This window comes from Benincasa hispida, chromosome 8, assembly GCF_009727055.1.
Source record: "Benincasa hispida cultivar B227 chromosome 8, ASM972705v1, whole genome shotgun sequence".
In the NCBI taxonomy this organism is placed as follows: domain Eukaryota; kingdom Viridiplantae; phylum Streptophyta; class Magnoliopsida; order Cucurbitales; family Cucurbitaceae; genus Benincasa; species Benincasa hispida.
In genome coordinates, this window is record NC_052356.1 from 19606281 (window position 1) to 19620534 (window position 14254).

The following is a 14254-nucleotide window of genomic DNA, read 5'->3' on the forward strand; positions in this document are numbered from 1 at the left end:
TTTTTAAATATTTTTTCATATTTAAAAAGACCTTAAAAATAAATAAATGTATAAGGTTCTAAATTCACCAAATATAATTTTTTTTTCCTTATCTTTCATCCTCATCATCTTTGTTTAAGTTTAATTTAGATTTCAATATGAATTGTTATTGGATTATAGAGGCAAGAATTGGGTATGATGAGTTCTTTAGTTTATAATCCAATATAAAAGGCTTTAGAAGCAAGTTAGTATCCAATTCTTGCCTTTCTTTTCAATAAAAAGCCAATCAAACTCCTTTTCCAATTCCTTCATTTTAATTTTCCTTGCAAACTTAAATTTTTTTAATATCTGGCATTAGCAATTTAACTTAAAATGGTTAGGCCCTTTATAATTATTTAGTTTTTATTGTTTAAAATTGTTTTTTTTCTTGTAAATTTCTTACCACAATATTAATTTTAAAAAAAGAAATTTCTAAATTCTTAGCAAAAATTTAAAATATAATAACAAGTTTTAATTTAAAAAAAAAAAAAAGTTTAGAATTTGAAAACATGGGTGAAAAGTACCTAACGAACTTAAAAAATCAATAAATGAAAATAGACTTTTCATAACCTAATTTAAAACCAAAGACCAAATAATAAATAGTTAGCAAACAAGATCTTAGTATAATCATTTTTCTTTAGGTAGATTCATAGAAGTTAATCTCTTGCACCCTCAAGGTAGAGTCAAATTTAATGATTTTGTTAAACTTTTTTTTTTTTTTTTTTTTTTAATTTTGAATATTGGAAAAAAAGCTTAAATGTATCCACTAATTTTAGGTAACATCTAAAAATTATATAACCAATAACCTTTCTTTGACTCAAACTAGAAAGCATTGCATATTTTATTAATTAAAATTACAAAAATAACAGATAAATTTGAAAAAGGAAGAAGAATGAAGAAAAAGAGAGAAAAACTTGTATCAGCACACATTTGCCACACAAAGTTATATTGAGTCGTTCTATGAAGTATGGTTTAATTAGTTTGGATTATATTCTGATTCATGAATAGTTAATTTAATATATATAATATATATATATATATATATATATATACTTTATTGTGCCTCATCATTTTATATCCTAATCCAACTACCATAACCATGTTGTTGGGTTGTTGGAATATGCCTTACTTAAAATACCAAAAAAAAGGCTTAGAAGAGATGCTTTCTTTTGTTGGATAGGTTGTGAGATTAAAAGAGCAACAATCCCTTTTGAAGCTTTCTACATATTGAAGCCTTTGATTAACTAAATAATTAATTCTGTATAACTACTCAATCAAAGCTTTTGTTGGCCAACTAATTCTATATAACTACTCAATCAAAGCTTTTGTTGCCCCTATTTTGAAAGTTGAAGTTTAAGGATATTTTGTATAATTTAGCTTAAAAATAAAAAATGAAAAAAAAGGCAAAAAGTCGAGAACCAAGTCAATAATAAACCGAACCAAAAATAACAATCAATCAATTAGTTTTATTTTATTGGACATCGATTTGAATTCTTTCTTTATAAAATCAATCGGTTTGGTCTTGATCTTGATTGGTCCTAAAACTGAACCAACTTTCACTCTGCTTCTAGTTGAAAGCTAGTCATCCTAACTATAGGAGCATAAGAGAAGTATGTTTGTTTTAGACGTAGTTACATTATTAAAACAAGATCAGACGTGTATTCAAAAAATGAAATCACATTTTTAAAATATATTTTTTTTAATTTCTTAACATTTTTAAAATTGAGAAAATTAACCAAAGTGAGCTTGGCTAAGTTGTATTGGCATGCGCTCTGATCCAAGAGGTTGGAGATTCAAACCCCTTACTTAAAAAAATTGAAAAAAATGAAATCTTGATTGAACTCCAACAAGACAAGTTTATCTCCTACTTTTTAACAGTAGTTTTTATAGATTTAATTTTAAAATACTTAAAACTAAAACCTTGTTTTTAACCATTTAGGCACTGTTTGGTAATCATTGTTTTTTTTTTTTTTTTTTTTTTTTTTTTTTTTTTTTTTTTTTTTTTTAAAGAAAATTAAGCCTATAGACACTACTTCTACCTCCAAATTTATTCATTTGTTATTTACTTTTTACTAATTGTTTAAAAAACCAAACCAAAGTTTAAAAACTAAAAAAGAAGTAGCTTTTAAATACTTGTTTTTCTTTTTGGAATTTAGTTAAGAATTCAACCATGGTATAAAATGCAAATCATTGTAAGAAATGGAGAGGAAGTAGGCTTAATTTTTAAAAACAAAAAACAAAATGGTTATCGAACGAGGCCTTGATATTTTAAAATTAAGTCTATCGACCCTCTTCATTACCAGATTAGGACTTATTGCTTGTATTTATTTTAGAAACCAACCTAAAATGATTAATTATATCCCTAATATGTCCTTGACTTAAATGATTAGTTATTCTACCTAACGTATTAAAACTCTTCCGTAGAGACACCTTTCTAACATAGAATCCATTTAACAATACATTTATATAAGTTGGTTTGGGTGGGGAGGCTACAAAAATAGTAACAACCAGAACAGTTGACAACTCCAAAACCTGCGCTAGATCTTTTTAGTGTTAGCATAAATACATTAAATCTATATTGAATAGATAAACCCTAGGATCATTCATGTCAAATTGTCAAAAATAATAACATACCGGATTCCATTGAGAAACTAATGATAACTTCAAGATGATGATGATAGATGACTATGGTCTTCCTCAACCAAAACTCCGAATGCCCTTAGTGGGATCTTTCTCCAGATGAGATTAAAGAAAGACTGAGTGCTTATTGTTTTGGTATATTGAGGACCACAGCCTTAAGGTCTCTTTATATACTAGTTCAATTAGGGTTCCCATTAAACCCTAATTAACTAGGAATGGACTTCTACCCATTAAGTTCATACTCAATTAGGAATCTAGGACCTTAATTAATTAGATCACATAATAGGACCCAATCTAATAAAATAACCCAATGTGATAATTATTTATCCACATACATAGCCTATACTTTAATTAAACATATTATTATTTAAATATATCTAACAATCTCCCACTTGGGCTATGTCTGTGTATCTATTATAATTAAATCACATAAACCTTAAGCACGCATAAACAAGTTATTTCAATAATAGAATTCCTCTTTAGTTCAATCTGGTCCATCTCCTGTATTAGTACGGAATTAAGTCGACTTTTGTTACTACCCTTGTAACTAAATCTTCCTTGATCACCAATTTCAATACATTCAATGACATATGTCAAGTATGGATGAATAGCATGGAAATTACATGCAAAGTGATCTAGATCATGTCTGTTTCCAACTGGTCCAAATTCCTTAATGAGATCATTCTTAGAAAACTTTATGCTAAACTGCATGCATGATAAATGAGTCCAGATAATAAAACATAAACCATCAACTTTATTTTATATAGAAAATAAACAAAACAAGGTCAAAGAACATCCTCAATAACAAACTCCCATTAAACCATGAAATCAGAAAAGTGACTAACACCCATGTGAGTAACATGCTCATGAAAAACTTTAGGTGGTAAACCTTTAGTCAATGGATCTGCCACCATAGAGTTTGTTCCTATGTGTTCTATCAAAATTTGACCATTCTGAACTCTTTCTTTAATAACTAGAAACTTCACATCTACATGCTTTGACTTTGTATTGCTTCCGTTATTGTTAGAATACATCATTGCTGACTTATTGTCACAAAATAATTTTAGTGGTCATTCTATGCCAATCATTATCCGCAACCCAGTGACAAAATTTTGCAACCATATTCCATGTTTGGTTGCCTCATAACATGCTATAAACTCTGCAACCATGGTGGAAGAAGCCATAAGTGTTTGTTTAACACTTTTTCAAGATACAACTCCTCCAGCCAACAGGAAGATATAGCTTGAAGTGGATCGCAAAGTGTCTTGACATCCAGCATAATCAGAATCAGAATACCCAATGATCTCGAAAACTTCTGATCTCCGATAAGTGAGCATATAATATTTTGTTCTCTATAAATACTTCATAACTCGTTTGGCTGCTTTCCAATGATCCATCCCTAGGTTACTCAAATATCTGCCTAACATTCCAACAATGAATGCAATGTCTGGACGCGTACATACTTGAGCATACATTAGACTTCCAATGGCCGATATAGAGGGAACCTTCTGCATCTCCTTAGTCTCGAGTGTGGTCTTGGGGCATTGGTCTAAATAAAATTTGTTGAAAAAGAGAGAAGGCAAAAACACAAGATTTACGTGGAAAATCCTAGATCAGGGAGAAAAAACCACGATAGAGACTGATTTTTTATTATTGAATTGATACACAAAGTACAAGAGAATAGGCCAAATAAATAGACTAGAGGGAAACCTTAGGATATACACAATTACTAAAATACCCCTAGGGTTACAAGCTGTTTTTCGACACTCCACTTCAAGTTGGGGCGTAAATATTAATAAGGCCCAACTTATTGACACAATAATCAAAGTTTTGTCTGAGTATCCCTTTTGTGAGTATATCTGCAATTTGCTGATTTGAGGGAACATAAGGAATGCATATACTTCCGTTGTCAAGTCTTTCCTTAATGAAGTGTCGGTCGATCTCAACATGTTTTGTTCTGTCATGCTGAACAAGATTATTTGCAATACTTATTACTGCCTTATTGTCACAGAACAATTTCATTGGGAGCTCATTTCTTTGATGAAGATCTGACAACACTTTCATCAACCAGATTTCTTCACATATCCCTAAACTTATGGCTCGATACTCAGCTTTAGCACTACTTTTGGCCACAACTCTCTGTTTCTTGCTTTTCCAAGTCACTAGATTACCTCAGACAAATGTGCAATATCCATATGTTGATTTTCTATCAACAACAGATCCTGCCCAATCAGAATCAGTATAGGCTTCAATGCAACGTTTATCAAACTTCTTGAACATTAATCCCTTACTTTGTGTTCCTTTCAGATATCGTACAATGCGTTCAACCGCTGTCATGTGTTCTTCATAGGGAGCCTGCATAAACTGACTGATAGTACTCACTGCATATGATATATCGGGTCTAATGTGAGATAAGTATATCGATTTCCCCACTAACCGCTAATACCTTTATTTGTTAATCGGGACACTGTTACCTGTGTTGCTGATTCAATTGGGGGGTCAACAGGTTTGTACCCAATCATTCCTATTTCCTTTAGGAAGTCAATAGTATATTTCCGTTGGGACATTGCGATCCCATCTTTGACTGAGCTACTTCCACCAAATGACGATTTTTTCTTTCAGCTATCCCATTTTGCTGGGGAGTGTATGCACACGAACTTTGGTGGATAATTCCTTTGGATGCAAGGAAGTCCTAGAAGGAAGCGTTAAAGAATTTCCGCCCATTGTCACTTCTCAAAAACCAATCCTGACATTAAATTATTTTTCCATAGTAGCATAGAATTACTGGAATACAGATGACACCTCGGACTTATCAGTGAAAAGAAAGACCCAAGTAAGCCGAGTGTGGTCATCTATAAAGGTGACAAACTAGCATTTTTCTGTGGAGGTTGTGGTTGGTGAGGGACCCCAAACATCACTATGAACTAAGGTGAAGGGTTTGGATGGTTTGTAGGGCTGAGAGTGGAAGGAGACACGACTCTGTTTGGCACGAATACAAACATCACAGTTTAAAGAAGACATATTAATATTGCGAAATAAATGCAGAAACAAGTATTTCAACGGAGATAAATGTCCTTTCCCTGCAACAGGTGAAAATGACCCATCTGCAATTCTAATTCATTCATTGCCAGCACTCGGACAATATGAAAGAAANGTTGGTGAGGGACCCCAAACATCACTATGAACTAAGGTGAAGGGTTTGGATGGTTTGTAGGGCTGAGAGTGGAAGGAGACACGACTTTGTTTGGCACGAATACAAACATCACAATGTAAAGAAGACATATTAATATTGCAAAATAAATACGGAAACAAGTATTTCATGTATTGAAAATTTGGATGTCCTAAGCGATAATGCCATAACAAAAAATCATTCTCAAAAGTAGAAAAATTTAAAGAGACAAGGCTAATCCTATAATCATTCCTAAAGGAAGTATTATCAGTCAGGAAGTAGAGTCCTCTATCGTGTCGGACAGTGCCAATCGTCGTCCCCGAGCTCAGATCCTGCACTAAAACAGAGTCAGGTGAAAAAACTACGTGACAACTCAGATCTCTTGTAATTTTACTGATGGATAACAAATTATATGATATTTTAGGAACATGAAATACATCCCGCAATACTAAACCCTTAAACGGAGATAAATGCCCTTTCCCTGTAACAGGTGCAAACAACTCATCTGCAATTCTAATTCGTTCGTTACCAGCACTTGGACAATATGAAAGAAACTGATTAGAAGTACTAGTAAGATGATCTATCGCCCCTGAGTCAACAATCCATGGTTTTTACCATTAATACTAATAAGACCAAAAGATTGGATAGTACCTGACTGGGCGATGGCACTGACTCCAATTATACTTAGGTTGGTTGTACTGTTTGCTGAGGGTTGATGCTGAGGATTCTCATTCGCCGAGTCACTCACAAGAGCACATCTAGGGGTTGATTTGTCATGTGACTGGTGACGTTTACTGTTCGAGGGCCGTCCGTGTAGCTTTCAACACTGGTCTTTTGTATGCCACGACTTTTTCGTTCACAGATAGGAGTGGGCTTTTTATGGCCGTCAGTGCTGGGGGTGGCAAAAGCAGCAACATCTGTAGAGGTAATCACTATGTTATTCATTGCATTTGATCTGTCTTCCTTCAGACATATTTCTGAGCAAACTTCCATGAAAGAAGGAGTAGGGCATTGCCCTAGAATACGACTCGGAACGACATCAAACTTCGAATTTAGCCCAGCAAGAAAGTCATAGACATGGTTAATTTCTTCAATTTTTGCATACTGTGCTCCGTCATATGCACATTTCCAGACTATCTCCCTACAAAGACCCATCTCTTTCCACAAAAGAGACATTTTATTGAGATAGGACGTTACGTCCATAGTCCCTTGCTTGCATTCATGTGCCTATTTTCGTAACGTATAAAGCAAGGATGCATTCTGCCTCTTTGAATAAAGTTGTTGAACAACATCCCAAATATCTTTGGCATTTACAGCATAAAGTAACGGTATGCCAATCTGGGGTTTCATACTATTAATCTGAACAGATCTCAACAGCGAGTCTTCCTCTTTCCAGATCCGTTCCTAAGGGTCTCCTGGTATGGGCTTAGGTATCTCTCCAGTCAAGTACCCACATTTATGACGTCCTTCCAAGGCCATTCTAATGGATTGAGACTAGGAAAAGTAGTTCTGGCTATTCAGTTTTTCTCCGGTAATAAATCTTGCAGAATTTCCCATGAATCCAAACATAATATTAGTAGTGGGTAAAATAGGGAAAAAATTTATTGAGTTTTTAGAATATATTTGGTATGTTGAACAATAATTCTAGTTGAGAGTTCGTCCTAAGAACCGTTCCAAAATCGACAATCTACTGTTAGAGATGGACAAAACGCCATTGGAGATCATTTGTAGACCCTCGACAAGGTTGCTGTGCAGACCCCACTGCTGGCGCCATCGAAGCAGACCGCTGGATCGAAGAGCCGGTCGAAGCACTTGGGCAGAAGACCAACGCATAGGGTTCAACCGACTTCTCCCGGGAGGACTCGACCATAAAGAGTGCTGGGTTTGCTAGCTGGATCATCGCGACCGGTTGTTGCTCGGCTAGGCCATCGCGAAGTTAGGCGGCGGAATCACGCGGCTGGGTCTGAAACGCACTAGGTCACGCGACTGGAGGTCTGGCGCAACCGGTTACTGCTCAGCTAGGTCATCGTGAAGTCGGGCAGTAGAATTAAGCGACTGGGTCTGGAACGCACTAGGGTCATGCGACTGAAGGTGCGGCTGTCCGGATGTGGTCGAGCGACTGCGGTTGGGTCGATTGGGGTTGAAATCCTATGGGATCTATTCGGCTGGGAATGGGCGGCTGGAGCTAGGTCGGCTAGGGTTGAAGTCCGACATTGATTGGATGATTTTCAGCAGCATGACTTTGAGTTACTGTTCCATGGCCTCTCGTACGGCTTTAGTGATGTCGATGTTTACGGTCCCATTAGTCCCAATGGAGGTTTTTCATGGAGAATCTGGTCTATTCTCATCGATGGTGGCTAGGGTTTCGTCGCCATGCTCTGATACCATGTTGAAAAAGAGAGAAGGCAATACAAGATTTACGTAGAAAACCCTAGATCAGGGAGAAAAAACCACGATAGAGACTGATTTTTTATTATTGAATTGATACACAAAGTACAAGAGAATAGGCTAAATAAATAGACTAGAGGGAAGCCCTAGAGTATACATTACTAAAATACCCCTAGGGTTACAAGCTGTTTTTCGACAAAATTTATCACCTTTAGCGATTGGGGAATCTCCTAGTGCACAATCTTTCATGCCAAATCTACTTAAAATCTTTTCAATGTAGTTCTTTTGTGACAATCTCAAAATATATTGAGAACGATCTCGTAGTATTTCAATTCCTAATAAAAAAGAAGCATCACCAAGATCCTTCATCTCAAAATTCCTTTTGAGAAATCTCTTAGTATCATGCAATAAACCTACATCATTACTAGCCATGAGTATGTCATAGACATATAACACCAGAAAGATTGATTTACTCCCACTGAACTTGTGATATACACAATCTTCCACTATGTTTATCTCGAAACCAAAGGAGGTTATCACTTCATGGAATTTGTGATACCATTGATGAGAGGCTTGCTTGAGACCGTAGATGGATTTATTCAATTTGCACACCATAGATTTTGAATTACCAGACACAAAGTTTTCCAGTTGCACTATATAAATCGTCTCATCAATGTTCCCATTGAGAAACACAGTTTTTACATCCATCTGGTGTAGCTCTAAATCAAAGTGAGCTACCAGTACCATGATTACCCTAAAAAAGTCTTTCGATGAAACCAGAAAGAAAGTCTCTTTGTAATCATTCTTCTTTTTATGAAGAAGATTGGGGAATATATTGAGAGAAAATTTGAGAAAATTAGGGAAGAAAGAGATATGGAGAGAGTTAGAATATAATTTTCCTAATCTAAATTTCTTGATTCTCCTTTTATTTTTATTTTCTAATATAATTTTTTCTTGTCCTTGTGTGGTTTAGGTTCCATGATCGGTGTGAGGTGTGGGCCTGACGCATTTGGTTTTTGCAGACGATTTGATGATTTTCTATGCAGTTGAGAGAGATTCTTTTGAGTTTGTGAGGCATGTCCTAGCAGATTTTGTAGGGTTGTCTGGGTTAGTTGCAAATGTTGGAAAGAGTTCCATGTTTGTTGTGGGTATGGAATCTGGGGAGGCGGAGGAACTAGCTGCATTTATGGGTTTCTCTCTTGGTTCGCTGCCTGTTAGGTACTTGGGTTTACCTTTATTGGTGGGTCGGTTGAGGGCTGAGGATTATGCTCCTTTGATTCAGAGGATTATAGCTCGTATTAGAAACTGGGCAGCATGGTCCCTCTTCTTTGTTGGGAGGTTACAGCTTGTTAGGTCTGTCTTACAATCCTTTCAGGTATTTTGGTGTAGCATTTTTGTGTTACCTGCGTGTGTAATTCATGAGGTTGATCGTCTGTTACGTACTTATTTATGGAAGGGTAGTGCAATGAGTCAGGGTGGTGCACGGGTGGCATGGGATGAGGTGTGCTTGCTGTTGGGCGAGGAGAGGTTGGGTGTGAAGCATGTGGCATCTTGGAACCAGGCTGCTATTATGAAGCTACTCTGGCTTCTCTTAATTAAACCAGGTTCATTATAGGTGGCGTGGGTGGAGGCTTTTGTTTTGCGTGGGCGGTCTCTGTGGGTTGTTCAGAGTGAGGTTGGGAGGTCTTGGTGCTTGAGGGCTATCTTGCGAAATAGAGATAGATTCAAGCATTTGGTTCGTTTGATGGTTGGTCTTGTTTTGTTTGGTAGGATCCTTGGCTGCCGGGGGGTGCGATTTTGGATTCATATAGGTCTACGGTGGTTTATGATGCAGGGAGTAGTTTGGAGGCGCGGTTGTCGGAATTCATGGATGGTGAGGGAGGTTGGAGTTGGCCTACAGTGTCTTGGGAACTTCTTGAGATCTGGGGTCTTATTCAGGCAGTGGAGCCGAGGGTGATAGGGGAAGATTATTGGGTGTGGGTACCGGATCGAAGGGTCAATTTTCTATCGCTAGTGCGTGGGAGAGTTTGCGTCCAAGGGTGTCTTGGGCTAGTATTTTATAGGCGAGGGGTGGTATTCCGTGTCACTCCTTCTATGCGTGGTTAGCTGTGAGGGTCAGGTTGAGTACACGAGATTGGTTGAGGAGTTGGGGTGTGTTGTTAGAGGGGGGTGCCTTTTGTGGGGGAGGTGTGGAGTTCACGAGATCATTTATTTTTTGAGTGTGGGTTTGGGAAAGAGGTGTGGTCTAGTGTGTTGCGTCAGTTGGGCTCGTCGCATCGGGTGGCGAGTTAGGATGTGAAGTTAAGTTGGTTGTGTCGAGTGGGTCGGGTAAGGGGGTGCGTAGTTATTTCGTATTTTCTGGTGTGCTTCCATATACTACATCTAGCAAGAACGTAATCGGCGACTGCATGGAAATAGACCGAGGTCAGTGTCAGCTCAAGTTCACCTTATGGTCTCTACGGTTCGTGCTCGTGCTTCTTCCTGGCGGGTTGATCTTCTTGGTCTTATATAGTGTGTTTACAGATATTTTTCTTATTGTACTTTCTGTTTTTTTTTTTTTTTTGTCCTTTGTTTGTGGGAGTTTGTTTTCTTTTCTGTGGCTCTCTCTAGTGGCCTGCGAGTTTGTTTCCTTTTGTGTTGGTTTTGTTCTGATCTTATCTTGTAGGCTTTGTTTTGAGTTTTGTTACCCTGTCTTTGCTTGTGCTTTGATGCTTTGATGTATTGATCTCGGGTTATGGGATCCCCTTGTTGTTGTATAATAATATCACCTATTCTAAAAAAAATGGGCCTTAAGTGAGTTAAGACTATTTTATTTTCTTTAAATTAATAAAATCAAATAACATTATACTTCTATTCATGTTGTGTTACTTGATTTAACATAAATGAAATAGTATTTCGGTGGAATGTTTCATACGAACTCTTTTTTTTTTCTTAATAAGAGATTCATTAGTAGTAATAATAATAATAAGGAGAAGGGTTTTTTTTTTTTTTTTTTTTTTTTTTTTTTTTTTTTTTTTTTTAATATAGACAATAGATATTATAATAAATATTAAAAATATTAAACTTTTGAGATCTTTAGAACAAAATCTTTTCTGTTTAATTTGCTATTTATGAAATTTAATTGAAGTATCTACTGTAATATTTTCAACCTAACATAATATTGAAATTATTGGTAAAAATATATAATAATTGGTGATTTTGTTCATTTTCAAAAGAACAAAAATTTTCATAATTTTAACCTATAAAACTAACAAAATCTTTGAAATGAAAAAATTAACAACTATATATAAATATCCATAGAATTAGAAGATTCATCCCATACATAACATGTATTTTATATATTTAAAAAAGATCAATACATAATATATTAGAGGCATGATTTGGTTTTGAAAATTTTAGTAAGTCGGTATTTTATTTTTTTGGATTATAGAAAAAAATGTAGTATTCACATAATTTATTACTTTGCTATATAATTTTAGCCATAATTTCTTACTTATTTTGTTTTGGACATATGTTTATATCAAAGTTAATAGTGAAAAGCCCACATTGCACAAATGGCAATCTTTCCTCAATTCGATAGTTAAAAACATACCCTACAAAAACAAACTATAAAGTTATGGTTCCATATAATTTGTAGTAAAAAAAGGTTTACTATATTTCTTGATTGAATAATTTACCAATAACGTTCCACCCCTAGTCGTTGACTCCAAGCGAAAGCGTTCACGTTCAATCCATCAACTCCAAGCGCAAACCCACGTTCATCTAGTTGTCACACTCGATCTCGGAGTCGGTTCATCGTTCATTCTTCCAGCCACCACTCGCAGTCGTACATCCAGTCACTGCTCGGAGTCATTCTTCCAGCCGCCCCTCAGAATCGTTCATCCAGCTGCCCCTCGAAAGTTTCATTTTCACTTTCATTTTGTCCAACTTCTAAGTTTCATCTTCCATCTTAGGTATCGTTCTCCAAATTAATGGATCTATTGATTTTAATGTTTTTTATTTACAAAATTGGTTTATTCTTTCTATTGTTTTGGGTGGAAATTTTTTAGGGGAAAAACTGAGATTTTAGAATATCAAATTCTAAAAAATCGTTAATGTCATTTTTATTTTGTTAAACTATTGTTTTTTATGGAGGGCGTGACTAAAAATACAAGTCCGAGCACAAAGAAAACGACAAGAGGAAGTCACCACCCAACTCGACATCTATTGAAACAAAAGTGGTGAAGAAGAATAAGCCAACTACTATGAATAAGACCTCCAGTGCATGGGAAAATTTTACAAAAGTTGAAGGTAAGTCCGATTTCCCTAAAGCAAAGTATAATTATTGTGATGTTACCTATGCATGTGATACTCAAAAGAATGATACCACAGACATGTTAAAGCATATTCGTATTAAGTGTAAAAAATATTCAAGAAGAATAAATGATGCTAAAAATTCACTTTTTTTTTATGTTCCTACTAGATGGAATTCCACATATGTTATGTTAGACATTGCTGAAAAATTTCAAAAAGCGTTTAAAAGATTAAAAGTGGAGGATGAATAATATGCTTTGGAATTTTTGGAAAACGACAAGAAAAAAGGAAATGGTCCTATTATAAGTGAAGATTGGGATAATGCACGTGCTTTAGTCAAGTTCTAGAAATTATTTCATGATGTTACTGTGTAAATTTCTGCTTCATTGACTGTAACATCAAATCTCTATTTCCATGAAATTTGTTTAATTCAACAACAAATTCAACATTATTCAATATGTGATAATCCTTTGTTGTCTGCCATGGCGAGTAGAATGGAAGCAAAATTTGACAAATATTGGAAGAAAATGATAGGATAAATCTTCTCTTGTATATTGCTATTGTTTTAGAACCTCGTTATAAGTTGAAATTTGTGATATTTATGCTTATGATTTTGTATGATGGAGTTATGACAAATGAAATTGGGAAAAAAATTGAAGATGTGATTAGAAGAATGTACAATAAGTATAAAAGTGTTGATGAGGAGGAGGATAGCGCAACAAATCAAATTGAGAAATTGGAGAATTTGATGGAGAAGAACAACGATGATGAATCTCAAGCTGCTTACAATTATTATATGTTTGTTGAACACTTGAGTAAAAAAGACAGTGAAGGGATTAAAACCGAGTTCGATAATTATATCATTGAGCCATGCGAAAAATCAAAGATTCTAAAGTACCAGTTTATCCCCTCGTAGATAGCCAATTTGACATCCTAACATGGTGGAAAGCAAATTTTGGAAAGTATATGATTCTAGAAAAAATGGCTAAGGATATATTTTTTATTCCTATCTCAATTGTAGCTTCAGAGTCCATTTTCAACACGGGAGATCAGGTTTTAGGTTTATGTCAGAGTACATTGTCTTCAAAAATGGTTGAAGCTCTTGTTTGTGCACAAAATTGGATGTGTTCTATACCAATTATACATAGAGATGAGATAATTGAAATAAGAATCGACCGTATTGAAAAACTTGAGTCAGGTAATTTGTTTAATCTAAGTATACTTTTTAATATCTCTTTATTTATATTTCATAAATAATTTTGTTTTTTTTTTTTTTTTTTTTTTTTTTTTTTTTTTTTTTTTTGTTAAAAATCATTAGTGGAGAAGACGAAGCATCCACGGTAGTTACTAGTTAATCAAGGTGATTGAAGAATTGAGTGGGAGGCACCTTGGATTTACTTTGCTTGGAATTTAATTTCATGTTTGAACTTGGATTTTAGGTTGTGTTTGAACTTTGAATGGGGACTTAGACTAGATGGATAGATTGTATTTTATGTTTGAACTTGGATCAACTCTAGAGAGATGTCTTCAATATTTAACTTTTATTGAGATTTTGAATGAAATTTTATTGAGATTTTGGATGAACTTTAATTTAGATGAACTTTGTTTAAGATTTTGGATGAACTTTAATTTAGATTTAGACGAACTTTAATTGAGATTTTGGATGAAATTTTATTAAGATTTGGATGAACTTTAATTTAGATTTGGATGAATTTTGATTGAGAATTTGGATGAATTTAAATTTAG

At 34.9% G+C, this 14254-nt stretch overlaps 1 protein-coding gene and 1 long non-coding RNA gene across 2 annotated transcripts; both read left to right on the forward strand.

The window, feature by feature from the left end:
* The first annotated feature begins 8138 nt into the window (after window positions 1-8138).
* On the forward strand, window positions 8139-10321 carry LOC120083957. The gene is made up of 4 exons (XM_039039863.1): window positions 8139-8232; window positions 9262-9590; window positions 9672-9819; window positions 10050-10321. The coding sequence occupies exons 1-4, from the start codon at window positions 8139-8141 to the stop codon at window positions 10319-10321; spliced, it is 843 nt and encodes a 280-aa protein (XP_038895791.1).
* Window positions 10322-11873: 1552 nt separating this feature from the next.
* Window positions 11874-14049, forward strand: LOC120083560. Its single transcript, XR_005483459.1, has 3 exons — window positions 11874-12168; window positions 12350-13706; window positions 13827-14049. It is a non-coding gene; the product is annotated as an uncharacterized LOC120083560 (long non-coding RNA).
* The last annotated feature ends 205 nt before the right edge of the window (window positions 14050-14254 follow it).